General features: G+C 34.5%; 1 protein-coding gene across 2 annotated transcripts in view; it reads right to left on the bottom strand.

The window, feature by feature from the left end:
- The window catches only part of LOC143255739 (potassium voltage-gated channel protein Shab-like), a 146,967-nt gene that overhangs the window by 88,096 nt on the left and 39,109 nt on the right, over nt 1-19,762 (bottom strand). Inside the window, exons 2-3 of one of the 2 annotated variants that reach the window (XM_076511894.1) lie at nt 18,191-18,257; nt 7,973-9,036 (exon numbers count right to left, since the gene is read on the bottom strand). In XM_076511894.1, coding sequence (XP_076368009.1) covers nt 7,973-8,713 — 741 coding nt within the window. In that variant the 5' untranslated portion in view covers nt 8,714-9,036; nt 18,191-18,257. The remainder of the gene's footprint in view (nt 1-7,972; nt 9,037-18,190; nt 18,258-19,762) is intronic. The other variant, XM_076511895.1, reaches the window with a different exon arrangement.

The raw sequence follows: 19,762 nt of genomic DNA, 5'->3' as shown, positions 1-19,762 counted from the left end.
ATGTTTGGTGCGACGGGAATGCGAACCCGCGACCCTCAGATTACGAGTCGCACTCCTAAACACGCTTGGCTATGCCGGGCTACGTCATGATGGACTCACAACCGATTTGAAACATGAATAATTTCGAAAAACGTGTTCAAATAGCTTATGGATGGACTCGTTTGTAATTCTAAGGTTATAATCAATCATTTCTGACAAGAGCATAAAACAATAAAACTTGTTATTCTATTAATTATACAAAATTACATAAACAAATTTACATGCACCATCTTTCCATAATGCTTCTTTAAAAAACTGCATTTTGTGTGACTTGATTTTAAAGAAACTTAAGTATTAGCATGTTTTCAAACTGTCTTTAAAACGCCACCTGTATTGTGAGACCTTAGTAATAATAATGTGTGCATACTTCAGAACAAATTTGTAAAATGGGCTGTGTCCGATTTATAAGTTCTAAACTTTACTACTGAGCGACAAAAGTAAAAAAAAAGAATATAAATATATGCATAAAAAAGAGGGCGTTGTCCACTTAAATACGTAGAATACCTTGAAAAGGTTATCTTGAAGTGAACCAGCGTCATCCGCTCAAATACGAAGAAAAACTTCAAATAGGATGTTCTGGAATAACAGTGTAATTTCTAGTGATTTAACGTAAGAGTGCGAACAAATTAAATACCTTTCCACATTTATATCTACTTTAAAAGTAATTGTTAAATAGTCAAGAATCATTACTTACATAGTGCTATATTATGTTGGTAACGGTGGCTCATCACATAATTCAGGAGATGACAGGAAATTTGTTTCTGGACAATTCTTTATTTTTAAAGCCAATAGCACATTTTTGTTTTTTAAGACATTCCAATCCCCTTTCAAATGACACAACGATAAGTCCGAAAGGTTAAAATGCAACTAAACGACAAACACACAGTAAAAACATGTTCAATACCTGTTGTGGACAGTTAACATCATTCTACTTATATTCAAACAAAACAAAGTATACTTCGTCACAGCAAGACTGACAACCTTCTAAATAACATCATTCTCTATTGGCCTGGCTCAACAAAGATTTTCAACAGAAAAAATGTATATATATATGTATGTATATGTATGTATATATATATCTATGTATATGTATGTATATACAGTATTTCAAGATAATTTTACTTGCTGACACCCCTTACATAATGTAATCCAGCCGTTAAGTCGAGCGTTGAAGTTGTGCTAAAGACATTGTCATCTGAAGTGTACATCAGATAGAACACAATTAGAATACTATTTGATACTTTTGTTATTGGAAATCTTATCAATGCTGGCCAGATATAAACTATTATATATCATTGTTCACTTAGTACGACGTTCCGTGTAAAGCCAAACTACTTTTACTAAAAAATGAAGTGTCGTCGGAAGTAGCAACAATAATAATGTATTTTTTTTCTGATTACGTATTTACAAGACTGTGGCTTGCATGAAGCAAATCATGTAAAATGTGAATAATTTTGCACATCCATACTTATTGTCAGTATTAGAATATAACTTTATGCATTGTTTGTTTGTTTTGGAATTTCGCACAAAGCTACTCGAGGGCTATCTGTGCTAGCCGTCCATAATTTAGCAATGTAAGACTAGAGGGAAGGCAGCTAGTCATCACCACCCACCGCCAACTCTTGGGCTACTCTTTTACCAACGAATAGTGAGATTGACCGTAACATTATACACCCCCACGGCTGGGAGGGCGAGCATGTTTCAGCGCGACGCGGGCGCGAACCCGCGACCCTCGGATTATGAGTCGCACGCCTTACGCGCTTGGCCATGCCAGGCCCGACTTTATGCAACAGCACCTATTTTTTTCCTTTTACACAGTCAACATTTTAAATATAAATAGTGCTGCCATCTATATAATGTTATATTATGATTTCATATTTGATGACGAAGAAACCATTTTAAAACTGATGTCAAACATCGAAAGAAATTATATTTATTTTTTCAGACAGCACCATTCTTAACAGTTGATTTCAAACTTATTTTCAGGTATTATCTAAAAAATACAGAAAAATGTAAAAATAACTTTGAATTTTAAATATCAATACCTAGACTACTCATAAAGTACAACATTAATAACTGGAGGTTGCTTATAAAGATGATTACAGGAATGTACAACATCAGTAACTGGAGGCTACCTATAGAGATGATTACAGGAATGTACAACATCAGTAACTGAAGGCTACCTATAGAGATGATTACAGGAATGAACAACATCAGTAACTGGAGGCTACCTATAGAGATGATTACAGGAATGTACAACATCAGTAACTGGAGGCTACCTATAGAGATGATTACAGGAATGTACAACATCAGTAACTGGAGGCTACCTATAGAGATGATTACAGGAATGTACAACATCAGTAACTGGAGGTTGCTTATAAAGATGATTACAGGAATGTACAACATCAGTAACTGGAGGCTACCTATAGAGATGATTACAGGAATGTACAACATCAGTAACTGGAGGCTACCTATAGAGATGATTACAGGAATGAACAACATCAGTAACTGGAGGCTACCTATAGAGATGATTACAGGAATGTACAACATCAGTAACTGGAGGCTACCTATAGAGATGATTACAGGTATGTACAACATCAGTAACTGGAGGCTACCTATAGAGATGATTACAGGAATGTACAACATCAGTAACTGGAGGCTACCTATAAAGATAATTACAGGAATGTACAACATCAGTAATTGGAGGCTACCTATAAAGATGATTACAGGAATGTACAACATCAGTAACTGGAGGCTACCTATAGAGATGATTACAGGAATGTACAACATCAGTAACTGGAGGCTACCTATAGAGATGATTACAGGAATGTACAACATCAGTAACTGGAGGCTACCTATAGAGATGATTACAGGAATGTACAACATCAGTAACTGGAGGCTACCTATAAAGACAATAATCGGAATGTACGACATGAATGATTCGAGGCTACTTATAAAGATGACTATAGGAATGCACAACACCAGTACTTAAACAAAACTTGCAATGAAACATAAAATTCTTGCCAACGTCTGATTAATTCAAAAACATGACTCAGAACTAAATGTCTTACGAAATAAACATATAGAGTCATACTAAACCAATATCACAAAATAAATTGTAATAATTGCCCAGAATTTTACATCATAGAAACCGGAAAAAAATTAGAAACTAGATTCACCAAACATAGCACAAATATCCTTTCATGTTTACTACTATTGCAACTAAACAAACATTGTAATATTAATCAAAGATCCAAACAATAAAAAATGCAAAATCGTGGAAAACCATCTTATTAATTGTACAACAAAATCTTATTTTGAACTAACACTCCAGGGTACCAAGAAACCTTTACTGTGCTGTTAAGCAATCTCCGGTCATGTGATTTCTCTAAATTGGGCACATATTCCTGAGTCTAGGAAAACTACATGCATGACGACGAACCCCTGTAGAAACGTTGTAAATTTATTAATGTGTTAAACTTAAAATAACGTTATCACCAACACACATTGAAACCCTCTCTAAACCTTATTAGCATTACTAAAATGTTTAGAATCTACGTGTCAAACTGCATATAAATTCTCTTTACTAGATGTTTAAAAATATTGCTAAAACCTAAAATAATTATGACCACTTGCCAGAAACCAGGACTTACTATTATTACATATCCGAAAAATTACCATACATTTAGTGTATTGGATGACCAACTGTAAACAGTAACTAAAAACTTGATACTGTGCTTTTAAATACTGTGTCTTAAAGAGTAACAAAAAAGGCTGAACAAGTTCAGAGGTGTGCAGCGTAAACTGTATTTCCTAATATGGTGTGTACATCGTTGTGAATACTTTATTATTTTGTTGGTAATGTATATTTTAGTTTAGTTTTTATATTTAAGGTCCGGCATGGCCAGGTGGTTAGTGCGCTCGACTCGTAGTCAGATTTGAATCCCCGTCACACCAAACATGCTCACCCATTCAGCCGTGGGGGGCATTATAATGTGACGGTCAATACCACTATTGGTTGGTGAAAGAGTAGCTCAAGAGTTGGTGGTGGGTGGTGATAACTAGTTGCCTTCCCTTTAGTCTTACTCTGCTAAATTAGGGACGGCTAGCGCAGATAGCTCTCGTGTAGCTTTGCGATAAATTCAAAAAAACAAATTATAATAATTTTGCTTTGGATTGGTGTGCTTTCGGGGTCCCATGGTAGTTTCTATTGTTTGGCTATCTGTATAAAATTGATGGCATGTGTTATCGTAGTTACAGCTTCTTCTAGTACGGTACTGGTTGGTAACATGTTTTCTAATTACTGTATTTCTTTGGGTGGAAATAGTTTAATTTTTAAAGTATTTATTGAAATGGTGAAGGAGAGTATTTTGTAAAGATCAAAGTATTTTATGGGTGACGTGGGGGTGGATGTAAACATTGTTTTTTGTATGTTTTCTTGGACAAAAGTCGTCTTACACTTTGAGTTGTATATTTCTTTGAGTTTCGTGAGTGATGCTTTATTTTTCATTGATGGTGAATTAAAGTATTCTGTATGACCAAATGATACAGACAGTTTACTGTATTTCTGCTGGGCTCACATGAGAAGTATATGCATATAAGTTATTAAACATATGGTTGATTGGTTCTATTCTGACATTGTTATAAAATAGAAAGTAAACAACCTCAATGTTTATCTTGCGTTGTTGAATATGAACGGTATTTAAGAGTACAGAAAGAGATCTAAGAACATTTCAGGGGAGGAGGCTGGGTTCTGTGGATCTTTAATGTTTCCAAGAAATAACCTCTTACCAATAAAATTTATAGAACGGTTGCTATTTTCTCTTTCTTTCAAATCCACCATTTCTAAAAGAAAGTCAATATTTTTCTTTTAGTTCAAATGTTTGAGGCAAATGCTGATAAGATCCGAGCGTATAGTTTTCTTGTCGCATTATCAGGTTGACGCCCATTCAAAGTCAAGCAAGCTCAAAAAAATAAATAAATTAGAGTTATTATTGAGAGTCACGAACAGTAGAATATTACGTATGCATTTATAAAACAGCACTTCCTTTAAGGTTTCAGACTTTTCAATTAACTAATTATGGATTGGCTCTTTCTACCATACGACATATGAATTAGCGTTTGAATGGGATCCGTTCGGATGTGTGAGCCAAAAACAATTTTTAAACAAAAATGAATTTTCAACATACGGACACATAAAACTTTAATGCAGAATGAATCACTTCACAGGACTATTCTTGTCACTTACAGACACGCGTTTATTGTTCCAGTGATTTTTTTAGATATAAAAAGGGCATAGATTATTTTAGCTTCTAAAAGGAAAAAAAACACAACAAAAAACACTGATATAAGAAAATACCAATCACTACAATGAGTTTAGGTTTTAAGGAAAGTAGCCAGTTAATGATCTGTTATGGAATACAAAAATGGGTTAGTCATCCACGTTACACTCCTAACTGAATAGTGTGTGTGTTTTCTTAGAGCAAAGCCACATCGGGCTATCTGCTGAGCCCACCGAGGGGACCCGAACCCAACTAAATAGAAGAGGCTTCACATCTTTACATTACATTACATTTCACTTCAACAGTGAGTATGGTCACCATGAATGGTAAGGGAAGCTTTTCGATATTGCATGGTTGAAAGCAGTGTTAATAACGTATTATGGTATCCTCGAACGCTTGTTTGGAAGAGATATTTGTAGACGCTGTGCTGTGAGGTTTTTCATAAAAGAAATTCAATATTGCACCTCAAAGGGTCGTAGGATAAGGTTCCTATAATGTACATTTTAATGGTACCAATCCATAAGATTAAAGGTAATATGTCCACCAGAGTTTATCTCTGCCTACACTATACTTATACAACTGCCATATGCATCATGTACTTACATGCAAATGAATTTGGATCTAGCTCAGATTCTCTATAAATTAACGTAAGCCCAACTCAAATGCACATAAATTATTGTTCTGCGTATTGTTGGTTCATTGGCTGCGTTTTTGACTTAATTGTATGCAAACTGTTTAGTGCCTCATTGTGAAAAAGATGCACCTCACTGGGTATTTTTCGTACAGAAAGGTTATTGTGAAATATATATTTAATCGTCAGTATACTAATACGGCTGCGAACATTTCCTTTAGTATCAGAGTAGGTGCTCTACGAGGTCAGGCATACAGATAACATGTCTGCTTTTATTATTGATGATTGTCTTCTTTCTGTAAGTGTTAGAGCAATTGTACTATTAATGTGGAACAGATTCCACATTTTACTAAGGATAAGACCCTCAGTGGCTCAGCGGTATGTCTGTGGACTTACAACGCTAAAAACCGAGTTTCGATACCCGTGGTGGGCAGAGCACACATAGTCCATTGTGTAGCTTTGTGCTTAATTCAAAACAACAACAACAGCAACTAAGGATAATTCGATAAATGTTTAGTCAATAAATAACATCCTGTTGTGATTGATCAAGTTAATTTTTCCCATTACTTGCTACATAAAAGAAACATTCAGATGTATTCTACAAGTTCTAGCCACAGATGTGAACAATTTGGAGAATTGTAAATGTTGTGCTTCACTTCAAGGAGACAAGATAGTATAAATGTATCGTAGGCTAAATAATTAATCATGAGCATTTCAAATCACTTCACTGATGGTTGAGGAAGTGACTGACGTTATAACAGTGATTTTACTTGTCAGAGCCATACAGTCACAAATGTTGATTCTTTTTTAATTGTATTGTGCAGTCTGTATTACTGAAAGCAAGTTTCCTCTATAAAATATATCTAAAGCTTTGGGAAAAGTGTTTAATTCGGATAAACTACCTGTAAATTTATACAACGAAATGAGTAATAAACGTTTATTACGAGGAATATCCACCAAAAAAATATTTAAGAAACCAACTTCACTTCCAATATAGAGACCATGAAGGCGCGGCATGACCAGGTGGTTACGACACTCGAGTCGTAATCTGAGGATAGCAGGCTCGAGTCCCCGTCGCACGAAACATGCTCGCCCTTTCAACTCTAGGGATGTTGTTATAATGTAACAGTCAATCCCATTATTGGTTGATAAACGAGTACCCCAAGAGTTGGCGGTAGGTGGTGATGACTAGCTGCCTTGCTAAATTAGGGACGTCTAACGCAGATAGCCCGCGTATAGCTTTGCGCGAAATTGAAAAACAAATAATAGAAGCCATAAAGTGTGTTTAAAATATTTTAACATAATATATGATGCAATACTTTACATTATTATAGAAAAACGAAGTGTGCCACGTTTAACAGTCTTTGCTTTATGTAAAAGACATATATGTAGTAGTTATTGGTTGTTCAAATAAACGTCTTAGGTATCTTTCTTTTTTACAATGTTTTGGATTTCTAGCTGTAATCTTTCTTAGCCTAGAATCTTCATCAGACATGTAGAGAAACTTAGCTTACGCCAACAAAGGATAACGATGCCAAAATTCAGAAAATGATTCCAGAAGAAGTTAAAAGAAGAACAAGAAAGTAATAAATGTAATATATTGACTGTTGTACCTAAGCCAACTATTACGAAACAATGTATGAAGGAAAACCGTTTGTCAAGTGTTTCCTATTTCTGACTAGCGTGACATAAAGGAGAGAAGTTCACAATTTGCTTTTGAGATAGGAAGTTTCAATTTTTCATATCTTTTTACTTTCAACTTTCAAAGAACAATACATTTTTGGAACAATTTATGTCTTTTCTTTCTTATATGTCATTGGATTTTACTGCAATCCATTTTAAAAAGAAAGATTCAAATTTGACTTGATATCTATGTCCTTAGCATATACTATAAGACACTGACAAATCTTTTTTGATGGCAAAAGAGCATTTTTCTTATTTTCTATATAATTTGATTCCACCATCTAATGCTATTGGATTTAATACACAGTAACGGATAAGAAAATATGTTATAGCTCACCCTTGCTGCTAGAGACGACGTTGGTTTCTCCAGAAGGTCCCACAGGAACTTCTGATATTGGGCTAAACGTCCTTCTCCAAATTCTTCTTCCTCCCCCTTTCTAAGAGATTCGGCTTCTTTACGCATCTCTTCATGTACATGCTCTTTTCGCTGGTGGTATTTGTGTTGGCAGCAAGACTCTAAATATAACTCATCGATGCCCCAGTACTCCAGGTCGTCACTGAAGGCTAACACGCACATTTCTTCCACCAGGTGGAGCTTTCCCGTTCGGTAGAAGTTGAGCACTGAGCTGAACGACCGCGGATGACGGTCGAAGAAATATTCGTTGTCCACTAGACTGTAGTCGTCGCATAACTCCATGATTGCCTCATGTGTGTTACACTCCCGTAGACGGCCTAGCCTAGTGTGTGGAAGCCTCTCAAGAGTGCGCCACAGTACTTCATGTTTCACTCCTCCAACATTGATGGTGATTCTCCGGTTTAAAGCTTTACTGCGCATGATCATGAAAGGTTCAGGGTGCAACGATGACATTGATCTTGAGTGTGTCCGGTGCATGTTGCATTGGAGAGGCACGATTCCACTCGTGGGGAATGTTTCAGAGACAATGTTCTGAAACGGTGCACAACCATCTTGGAAAGGTGGTGGTTGATGAATTAGATGGGTTGGAGAGGTCGTACTGTGTGGTGGTGGGACAGGGGGCGATCCTGCTCCTGGTTTGTCCACCTTCTCTGAGCCTGTCATACTCACGGTTTCAAAAGATGTCACCGTGAGAACAAGCCCTGGTAGTTGATTGGTCTGACAGTCAGGAGAGTAGATCCGCTTCAGGGTGAAGGAAATACTACATCTGAGAGAGGATGTTGCATGACGAATGAAATCTAAGTTAATGCAGGGTTATATTTTATACTCTTCATATTTAGTTCACTAGGCCACTATTAGTGAGTACCTCCAAAATTATAAATGGGATAAATAACCGTAAGATAGTTTTCATGCACTTGGCAAAGTTTGAAGATGCATTGGCTGAAAGAGGCAAAGACTTGATTCTTGTCCATAATTGTTTTTCCTTCCTATAATAAGAAATTAAATTTTGATTGAGATACAGAGTTTTAATTCAAAACAAACATTATCTTATTAGTTAGAAACAAGAACTCGATAGTTCGAACATTTTCCAACTAAAATTCCAAAATCGTCAGATTTTAACATTTCAAAATATACTTACTGTGTATCCTACATCATGATTTTACATTTGCAGCTCGAAGTTCACAGAAACTAAATTAATTAGATTTGCAGGTATTCTGCAGGTCAGACGTATTAAAAATGAACATTTGTAATTTTCTAATAATTACAGAATACAGTTTAATAAAATGGATTTCCACATTTTTTTTAGTAAATTGAATTATACGGAAAATGTTAAAACGAAGTACATTGAATTACTTAAAACAGAGAATGGAGAACGGAATACAAAGATACAATACCATTTGCAGCTTTATATATAATGCCCATTAATTTTATGACATGGGTAATGAACGGAAACAAACATACACCAAAAGACTACTATTACACTCCACAAAATAGCTAAAGAATAATTGGAACCTATAACATTTTTTTCTACGACTAGGAAAAACAACTGTTATAAGTAATGTCAACCACTGTCTATAGTTAATTGTTACACAAATCAAGCATCTGGTGATCTATTCTGTGATCTGAATACAAATGGTTGGTCTTTAGTCTATTGGTCGTTCCGTATATGCAGGTGAACACACATCTGGAATAACTGACTTCACATCAATACAACCATTGTATTTCACTTCAGTACGGAGTATGGTCATCAAAAACAGCAACTGAGTAGGACCGATGTTATAAGTTTGCAATAAAAGGTTTGATAAAATTCTTAGATATTATCGACTATTTCTCTGACAGACATGATCCAATGATACATCTAGTGCTTGGAAACATTTGAAGAGATGCAACATATATTCCAGGTACATGCGGCACATTCTCAGGGGAAATAAAGTCAATTGAACTTACAACCACATTTTTCGTTCAATTCTTACTTCTTCAAGTAATACATCGACCAGTTTAACACGGCTGGAATAGATTTTAACATTTATTAGGCTATAGGTAGAACTAATTCCAATACCACAGTAATAATTAAAGATCTGTAATGTGTGACATTAGTAGTACCATTAAATAGAATATATAGATTGGTAAGTCCCTCAGCGCTTATTCCTGCGCATAGAAAACTTCTTCCGCCTCCATAAAAAAAAAATAAGTTCCTCTATTAAAAGAGGGATAGGATTGCGACTGCGAAGATTTGATTCAGCCTCATTGTAGGTTTTCTGAAATTGTGAGAGCCAGAATTGAGAGACAGCTTAATTATATAGTGTGTAGATGTAAGAGCAAACTTACCATTGAATTAGAAACAGTCTAGAAACTCACGAGTGGACATCTGCTTTTCCAAAGAGACCAAAGATCGAATATTAGCTCTTACATCACGCTCAGTCCTTCTGAGGACTCCAAGATGACAACAGAGGACAAACACGATATATATCTTATTGATAATTTATATATCTCGAAAATTACAATGGGAAATAATTATTTTTAGGTTTTCATATATATATATATATATGTATTATTAATACTGACAAAGACGATTACTTGATTGCTGGAACATTACTGTATGGTGTAGCAGTGACTCATGAATAATGTGTAACACTTTATAAACTCTGTGATTAGCTATATCTTGATGTCCATTCATTATCTTTGATTTCCGATATCATGACTTATAATTAGATTATTTATGTAACAGTGACGTAAGAAGATAATTGACGTTACTCCGTAAAATGCATGTGAAAAACAGTTGTTTCATATTGTTTTGTATGCAGTGTATTACGTTAGCATAATGAAACAAGTAATCTCAATACCCCCCAAAAAAAATGATAATCAGAAGAACTTAAAGTATGTTCATGAGTAGAGTATGTTCTCTTTTCAGTTATTTTTTTTACCACATTGAAACACTTTTGTTAATCTTGCTGCAACTGGTGTTAACCATCGTGCTAAGTTGATACTACCTTTGAAGGAAATAACCTTCCAATTGAATTTCATTCTGTAGAGAATATATATTACTGCTATTAAATAGAGTCCCTCATCAAAAAACTGAATAGAACCCAGTATTTTTTTATTTATCTTTTGTCTATTTATTCTTGCATTAATCTACTTACTAACTTCTGCGTCAAAAGATAAAAGTGCTTTCATCTTGCACACAGAATAAAGAATATGGAAGTTTAAACAACCACACATAATTTTATATTAAAATACCTGAATGAGTTTTTTATACGATTATTTCCGCAAGAACATTAAATAAAACTTATTACTAAGATTGGAGTTTCTTTTAACTTATTTGGTTAAATTATTTAAAAGTCAATGATATTATTGTCATTTGACGACAATTAATGAAATACGGCATCATGTGCTCCTCTACCGGGAAGAAGGAGAAAAAGAAATAGTTTTAAGATATTTATAAAGACTTTTATGTTGAACAAACTAAGTTGCAGACTTTTTAATTACAGTTAATTACCCGTATACTGCAATTAACGGGAATAAAAAAATCGCATTCGACATTACGTTTGGTTTGAATTTCGTGCAAAGCTATAGGAGGGCCACCTGCGCTAGCCGTCCCTAATTTTACAGAACAAGACTAGAGGGAAGGCACCTAGTCATCACCACCCACCGCCAACTATTTTTCTAACGAATAGTTGAATTGACCGTCACATTATAAAGCCCCCACGGCTGAAAGGGCGAGCACGTTTGGTGAGACAGGGATTAGAACCCGCGACCATCAGATTACGAGTCGAGTGCCTTATCCACCTGGCCATGCCAGGCCTCGACATTACGTGGAGAGATGAACGAGTGGTTGAATGGCATTCTTCAGATGCACCTTTAATGTTTAAATATGCAATACTCTCTACAGAAATAAAATCGCATATCGAACATTAACAAAAAAAACACAACTGAGTGTAGCTGACCCCCCTTTTTATGGTTAATAAATTGACTAATATTTTGGGAAAGTCAGGCCAACAAGATTCATCATATGAAGCTTATAAAACCTAATATTCAAATTATTAACTACACCCAAAACTTTTCGAAGTTTCCCTGATTGTTTTGTTTTCAAAAATTTGACCACTCGAAATGCATTGTATATTGTACAATATACAATAAATGATCGATAAAAATTACACGGTTATTCAAAAAATAAAATAAAATTTATAGATAAAACTAAGAACTGTCGTACTAGAAACTGGCAAACATTTCACGTTAATGACAGAGAAAAAATATATATGCTAATGTAATTTACGAAACATTTTTTCGTGAATTCCTAAAAGAGTTCCAGTTTGAGCTGAATACTTTTACCGAAAGAAAAAAGTCCAATAATAATATGAACACTTTAAGAATTAGTATCGGTTATATAATCTTATGGATGCTCAGTGGTAAGCTTCAGGGTTAATAACCCTAAAATTAAGAATTGGATTCTAGCGGCGAACTTGACACACATGGATTTTTTTTGGTCAGATAATCGAACACTAGTTTCGATTATCTTTCCTCACTCTTCAATTCCCTTCGATATTTTACCAGAGATGTCAACAGTTATGATAAGAAATGAATAATGAACAAAGCTCAGATGTTTGATGTCTTGCAGAAACAGGACATTCTATTTATCTATTGTACACAAGTATTCATCAGCACTGAGTAGCTATTGTACATTACATTTTATCATCAACTAATGGTTATTGTACACTACTACTCATCATAATGAAGTAGTAATTTTACACTACTACTTATTATAATGGAGTGTTTATTGTACACTACTACAAAACATCATGGAGTACACTAGTACTTATCATCACGGAGTGCCTATTGTTTACTACTACTCATCATAATAGAGTCGTTATTTTTGTACTATTACTTGTCACAAAGGAGAGGTTATTTTATACTACTTATTTCTTATCACCACAGAATAGTTAATGTACACTTACCACTCGCCAGCTATGCAACATTATCTTACACTATTACTAATAATTGTAAAGTGATTATCATATATTACAGCTCACCACCGTCTAAGGTTTCCAATTCTTAAAATAACTTATGATAATTAAATCGATCGTCTTATCTTCATAATACTGTCAGAAAGTAAACATCTTGCACTTAGCCATTGGAAAGAGTAACTCTTTCATAGTCGTACTTACCAACACAAAGCAGGCCATTGTATATATACTAACACTCGACAGCAGTGAAACGAAGTGTTATTCGTGAGAGTAAACTCAACTCTTCCACTTTGAAACTGAAAGACCAGAACATTTTTCTTTACATTAAATAAACGCAACTAAATGAAGTCGTAGGACATAGCAACATTCACAGAAGATCACAACTTTTTAAATCGTAGATGTGTTACCACAGATTTCCGAATTTTAAGGAGGAAATAACCAAGTTTTTATTGCAGGAGTATGTCATTAACTTTCTCTCACGGAAGGAAGGATAATATAATCAATATTTCATAAGACTTGCTTCTTACTTCTTTCCAAACATGCAATGTTAAGAACACGTAGGGGAAGCTTGCAAGGATTTTGTCATAAAGGTTACGGACAATCTAAAATTATATGTGAAATTAACAAGTGAGCTAAAGATTATTTGAAAAACATGGTTTACCGAATAACTTGCAAAGCTAATTTTAATAAGATATTTTGTTCTAACTGAGAGAAAAATCACAGAACGAAACGTAATATTGGTAACGTGTGAAGCATCGTGAAAAATGTTTTCGTAGTAACACAGAATGTTTATGCTGACAACGTGAATGCAACAGACAGAATCTTTAATCAATAAATGAATGCTATTGTTTCTTAACTCACTGCGCAGTCTCATAAACAACAGCTGAAAGATCACGAAAGAACGTTTCTTTCAGTCTGGTAAACCCTGTAGCTTGAAATATCTGGTCCACAGCTCAAGTCGATAAAGACTGAACCCACACATCTGGGTTGGGTGGGGCAGGTTAATATCGAAGAGAGAAACATTTACAATTTTAGTATGTGATCGCACATTTCTATACACTACTCTAACAGCATTTAGAAACAGATGTACTTCAAGTAGTATTTTATATGCATTTCACGTGATGTTTAAATATAGTCTTAGAGTTTCAGAAAACTTAGACTCCCGTCCCTAACAGAACCTCAACAAAAAATCACACTAGGGGAACACTACCAAAGTTTTAGTAACGTTTAAGTACAAATAGGATTATTATTTAAATAATTACATAAGCTGCCACAAGAAAAAAACCTGTCACAATTTGTCTTATCATGAAATTTAAGTCTCATTTAGAGCTAAAAATGGTTAATTATACAGTTTTTCAAGACTAAGTTAAAAAACAACAACAAGCGAATAGTGAAAAGTTCGCAAAATGGATTTTATTTAAATACTAAAAACGAAGGCATTTTCAAGAAATTATTATGAAATTTTTGTCTTCTCATGAAAGAAAGTACAAAAACTTAAAATTATTACCAACAAATAAGGCTTCATGATAGGCCCAGTATGGCCAGGTTGTTAAGGCGCTCAACTCACAAGCTGAGGGCTGCGGATTTGAATCCCCGTTACACCAAACATGCTCGCCCTTTAATTCGTAGGGTCGTTATAATGTGACTGTCAATCCCGCTATTTGTTGGTAAGAAAGTAGCCCAAGAGTTGGCGGTGAGCGGTGATGACTACCTATCTTCTCTCTAATATTCAATGCTAAATTAGGGACGGCTAGCGCAGATAGCCCTCGTATAACTTTACGCGAAATTAAAAAAAATAAACGACAAAGCTTGCATGAACATGAAGGAAATTAAGAATCAGAAGACTTTATCAGAAAGTCTTGTTTTTCATACAAAGAAAATGTTAAACACGTTAGTTAGTTTAAGAACCAATCCTTGCTTAAAGCCAAAGAAAATGTTATTTAAAGTTTGAAGACGTTTAGTAAAATCAGAGGTTTACAAAAACAACAACAGGAATACTAATTACCAGATCCACCATCAAAATGAAGGTTTAAGTTAATATAAGGTAAGCTGTTGAAACAGGGATTATGAGGGAAAACTAAACCTATCTCAACCTTAAATACTGGTTATCTTGCTACATAACTAGTCATAAGCTTATGAAACAAGAATGATATATGCTAGGTTTCTTTTAAAATTGATAACACAGACTAAACCAGTTATTTTTCAAACGTAGACTGCGAGATTTCTGTAAACTTCTCAAGAACACAGAGAAGAAACAACAGTTCATAATTTAATATTTTGGCGTCTTCCAAACCTTAATGAAAAAAACAAACAAACCCCCTATCTGTTGTCTGTTCTATGTCCATGTAACTACTTCATAAGGCGTGGATAGATTTTAACCAAAATTGGCATGAAGGTTCATTAGGTCAAAGGGAACAGGTACGGATTTTTAGTTTTGCATTTGGGAGTTTTTATGTGCGTTTTTGAGTACTCTATAACTACTTCGCCCCTTTTAAATGGGCATTCACCAAATTTGGTATGGAAATTCACAAGGTCCATTGCAGTTTTTATGGACATTTCTTACAATCACACATAAAGGAAGCAATTTTCCGTGTCCTAAAATAACCTTTCATTAATCATTAATTTACATAACTTTCACCCAGGAGAAGGGTACTCCAGTTTGCTGTTAATATATTTTTCAATAGACAAGAAGTGTTTATTTTTTATGCCAACGTTTCGCGATGTAAATCGTCCTTTACTCTCAAACGTTTTTCTAGCTAAATTAACAGTGCTGAAGAAAAGTTCCAAATCATGGTCACGTGTGTAGTGTAATAATGTTAACAATAAGTTACAAATCATGGTCACGTGTGTAGTGTAATAATGTTAACAATAAGTTACAGATCATGGTCACGTGTGTAATAATGTTAACAATAAGTTACAAATCATGGTCACGTGTGTAATAATGTTAACAATAAGTTACAAATCATGGTCACGTGTGTAGTGTAATAATGTTAACAATAAGTTACAGATCATGGTCACGTGTGTAATAATGTTAACAATAAGTTACAAATCATGGTCGCGTGTGTAGTGTAATAATGTTAACAATAAGTTACAGATCATGGTCACATGGTGTGTAATAATGTTAACAATAAGTTACAAATCATGGTCACGTGTGTAGTGTAATAATGTTAACAATAAGTTACAGATCATGGTCACGTGTGTAATAATGTTAACAATAAGTTACAAATCATGGTCACGTGTGTAGTGTAATAATGTTAACAATAAGTTACAGATCATGGTCACGTGTGTAATAATGTTAACAATAAGTTACAAATCATGGTCACGTGTGTAGTGTAATAATGTTAACAATAAGTTACAGATCATGGTCACGTGTGTAATAATGTTAACAATAAGTTACAAATCATGGTCACGTGTGTAGTGTAATAATGTTAACAATAAGTTACAGATCATGGTCACGTGTGTAATAATGTTAACAATAAGTTACAAATCATGGTCACGTGTGTAGTGTAATAATGTTAACAATAAGTTACAGATCATGGTCACGTGTGTAATAATGTTAACAATAAGTTACAAATCATGGTCACGTGTGTAGTGTAATAATGTTAACAATAAGTTACAGATCATGGTCACGTGTGTAATAATGTTAACAATAAGTTACAAATCATGGTCACGTGTGTAGTGTAATAATGTTAACAATAAGTTACAGATCATGGTCACGTGTGTAATAATGTTAACAATAAGTTACAAATCATGGTCACGTGTGTAGTGTAATAATGTTAACAATAAGTTACAGATCATGGTCACGTGTGTAATAATGTTAACAATAAGTTACAAATCATGGTCACGTGTGTAGTGTAATAATGTTAACAATAAGTTACAGATCATGGTCACGTGTACTGCGTAATATTTTAACAATACTTCCACGAAACAGGCATCCAGGATTTTGCTAAACCTGATTTTTCAAAGGTATTCCGGATCGTTTGTTTATTTGCTAACACTTTTAAGAAATCTGCTTGGACAAAAAGCAGACAAATCCACGGTTAGCTCTAAAACAGATATCGACATACTATGACATTCAGTAAGTAAGTATACTGATCTTGTATTGATAAAGCAGCGTTAACACAGGAAAATAAGAAAATGGTTTGTAAGTGCAAAGTGCGAAAATGTGGTACTTGTGGGAAATGCCTTCGGTGTTTGTATGGATACAGCGGTTTAAACCCAGAGGTAGAAACAGAAAGAAAAGAATGGATTACGTTATTCCACTGAAGAGTGCTGAAGATGAAATGTCTAGCGATACTTCTGGGGATCCTTTGGATTTTATGACACCGAAAAAGTCGACGCAGATCATCCAAGAACTCACGCGTGAAAGCAAGACCATATTGTAGTACTCCAATAGGGCTCGGGAACGATATCTATCCAATTTAATAGTTCTTTGGTATTGAATCCACATTTACTTCAAACTTTCTAGATGAAGGAGCTCGACAAAATGCATCAAGTTTCAGTGCTCTTGACTAGAACTGTCGATTGTTTGTATTCTGCATGACTTTACCGAGGATTCTCTGTACTACATTACTTCCAGGAGATCCAGAGGGTCTTATCAACGTCATTGGAAACGGCATTCTAAGAAATCTGATGATATAAAACTATTCTTATCTGCCAACGTTGTGCAACAAGCTGTGTCAGAGGAAAGTTATACATGCACTTCTACGTTAATCAAAGACATTCAAAGAAGTTATATAGAGATTGGAGAACAAGCTTTTGAAACAACCAGATGCCACTTTCGTCAATTGAAGTCCGGGTTTCAGGTAGAACTACAGTATGATCTGTTCAGCATTACTGTTAGCGAGCTGCAATGAAAGAGGTAAAATATCATTGATCAAGATGATGAGAATTATCTCACTGATGCCAAGGTCAAGGTCTTTGTATTTACTCTGAAAACAAATAATAAGAAGGGAAACAAATAGACAAGAACACGACAAACTAAGTTTGATCTCAGCAAAAAAGCAATCTGGTAAGCCAACAACACAATATCTGATGTACATCTTCTAAGTTTGCTACTGAGTATTGTTGAAGTTAAAAACTTAAGATAGCGTCATCATATCTGCCAAATTCTTCGTAAAAATGTGTGTGGAATTTTAGTTGAACCTGAAAACAGTAAAAATAGAGATTTAACACATACCTCAATGATGTCATATAGTAAGGTCTTCCCTACAGCCCAAATCCTGGATTCTTAGCCAGTGGAAGCACTGTTAAAAGTAAATCGTAGATCATAGAGTCGTGTATAATATATCATTGTTAAACGTTAGCCTACTTTATTTAAACACTTTTTCTTTATGTGACTGTTGTGCTAAACGTATAATTTTCTAAGGCACTTGTACCTGTGGTATAATTACGCTAGTGAAAGCATTTTCTCAACAGAGAACTTAGGAGTCACTTTTGTGTGTACTTGTGGTATATCTAATATAATATACTTTTTATTCAAATATTATGATGTATAATTAACTCTTTTTCAGGCTTATGTCCCCGTCGCACCAAACATGCTCGCTCTTTCAGCCGTGGGGGCATTATAATGTACGGTCAGTCCCACTATTTGTTGATAAAAGAGTAGCCCTAGAGTTGACAGTGGGTGGTGATGACTAGCTATTTTCCCTCTAGTCTTAAACTGCTAAATTAGGGACAGCTAGCGCAGATAGACCTCGTGTAGCTTTGCGCGAAATTCAAAAACAAACAAAAAGACATATCATTCCATAATGTGTGTGTGTGTGTGTTTTTCTCATAGCAAAACCACATTGTGCTATCTGCTGAGGGGAATCGAACTGCTGATCTTAACGTTGTAAATTCGTAGACTTACCGTTGTACCTTCATATTCCATAATATTAGACTACGTGTAATGCCTTTACAAATAAAAGGAAATTAACAGAATTGTACATTTTATTTATTTATTCATTCTTATTTCAATGTTGCTTTTAGACCAAATGGTTTTATCAAAGTTTTTGAACGTTAAGTTGGTGACATGATAACATTCAACTTATATATAGTTGACTGTATCGGAATTGTGTTTTGAAACCATTTGACTTCCTAACGGAAGAATAATCTAAACATTTTACGTTTTTGTCTTTGATAACTTATGTACTATTTCAAAACAAGATTGTACTTAGGAAGCCTATGAAGGTTACAGGTATAGAGACAACAATCTCTTCAAAATATACGCCAATTCTTAATTTACTTAAGTTATGCTTCAATTCATTTTTAGCAGTGAGACAAAAAATCTTAGAGAAACAACTTAGTAAGTAATTATTCCCCGAATTTTAAGGGTATCCTGTGCTTTTTAATTTCAGTATGTTGAACCAGTTTCTACAAGTATATTGTTGTTGTTTTGAATTAAGCACAAAGCTACACAATGGGCTATCTATTATCTGCTCACCACTGGTATCGAAATCCGAATTTTAGCGTGCAAGTCCGCAGACATACCGCTGAGCCACTGGGGGGCTTCTACAAGTATGACTTGTAAAACAGTCAATACGTATACTCACAACCAATGTGAACTTGTTTTCAATCTAAGGTAGAAAAGTGTAGTCGTTAAAAAGGTTTATTTATTCACAGAAGAAATTCATTGCATAGTGTGTAAAAATCCATAATTATATAATATTCAACCAAGAAAATTGTAGAATCAATAACGTAATAAGCAGCAACGTACAAATTTATATAATTTCATTTATATCATTAAACGTAGAAGTAACATAAAAATTAG

The sequence above is a fragment of the Tachypleus tridentatus genome, chromosome 7, assembly GCF_004210375.1.
Source record: "Tachypleus tridentatus isolate NWPU-2018 chromosome 7, ASM421037v1, whole genome shotgun sequence".
NCBI classification, from domain to species: Eukaryota; Metazoa; Arthropoda; class Merostomata; order Xiphosura; family Limulidae; genus Tachypleus; species Tachypleus tridentatus.
This window is presented reverse-complemented; position numbering and strand designations above follow the sequence as displayed.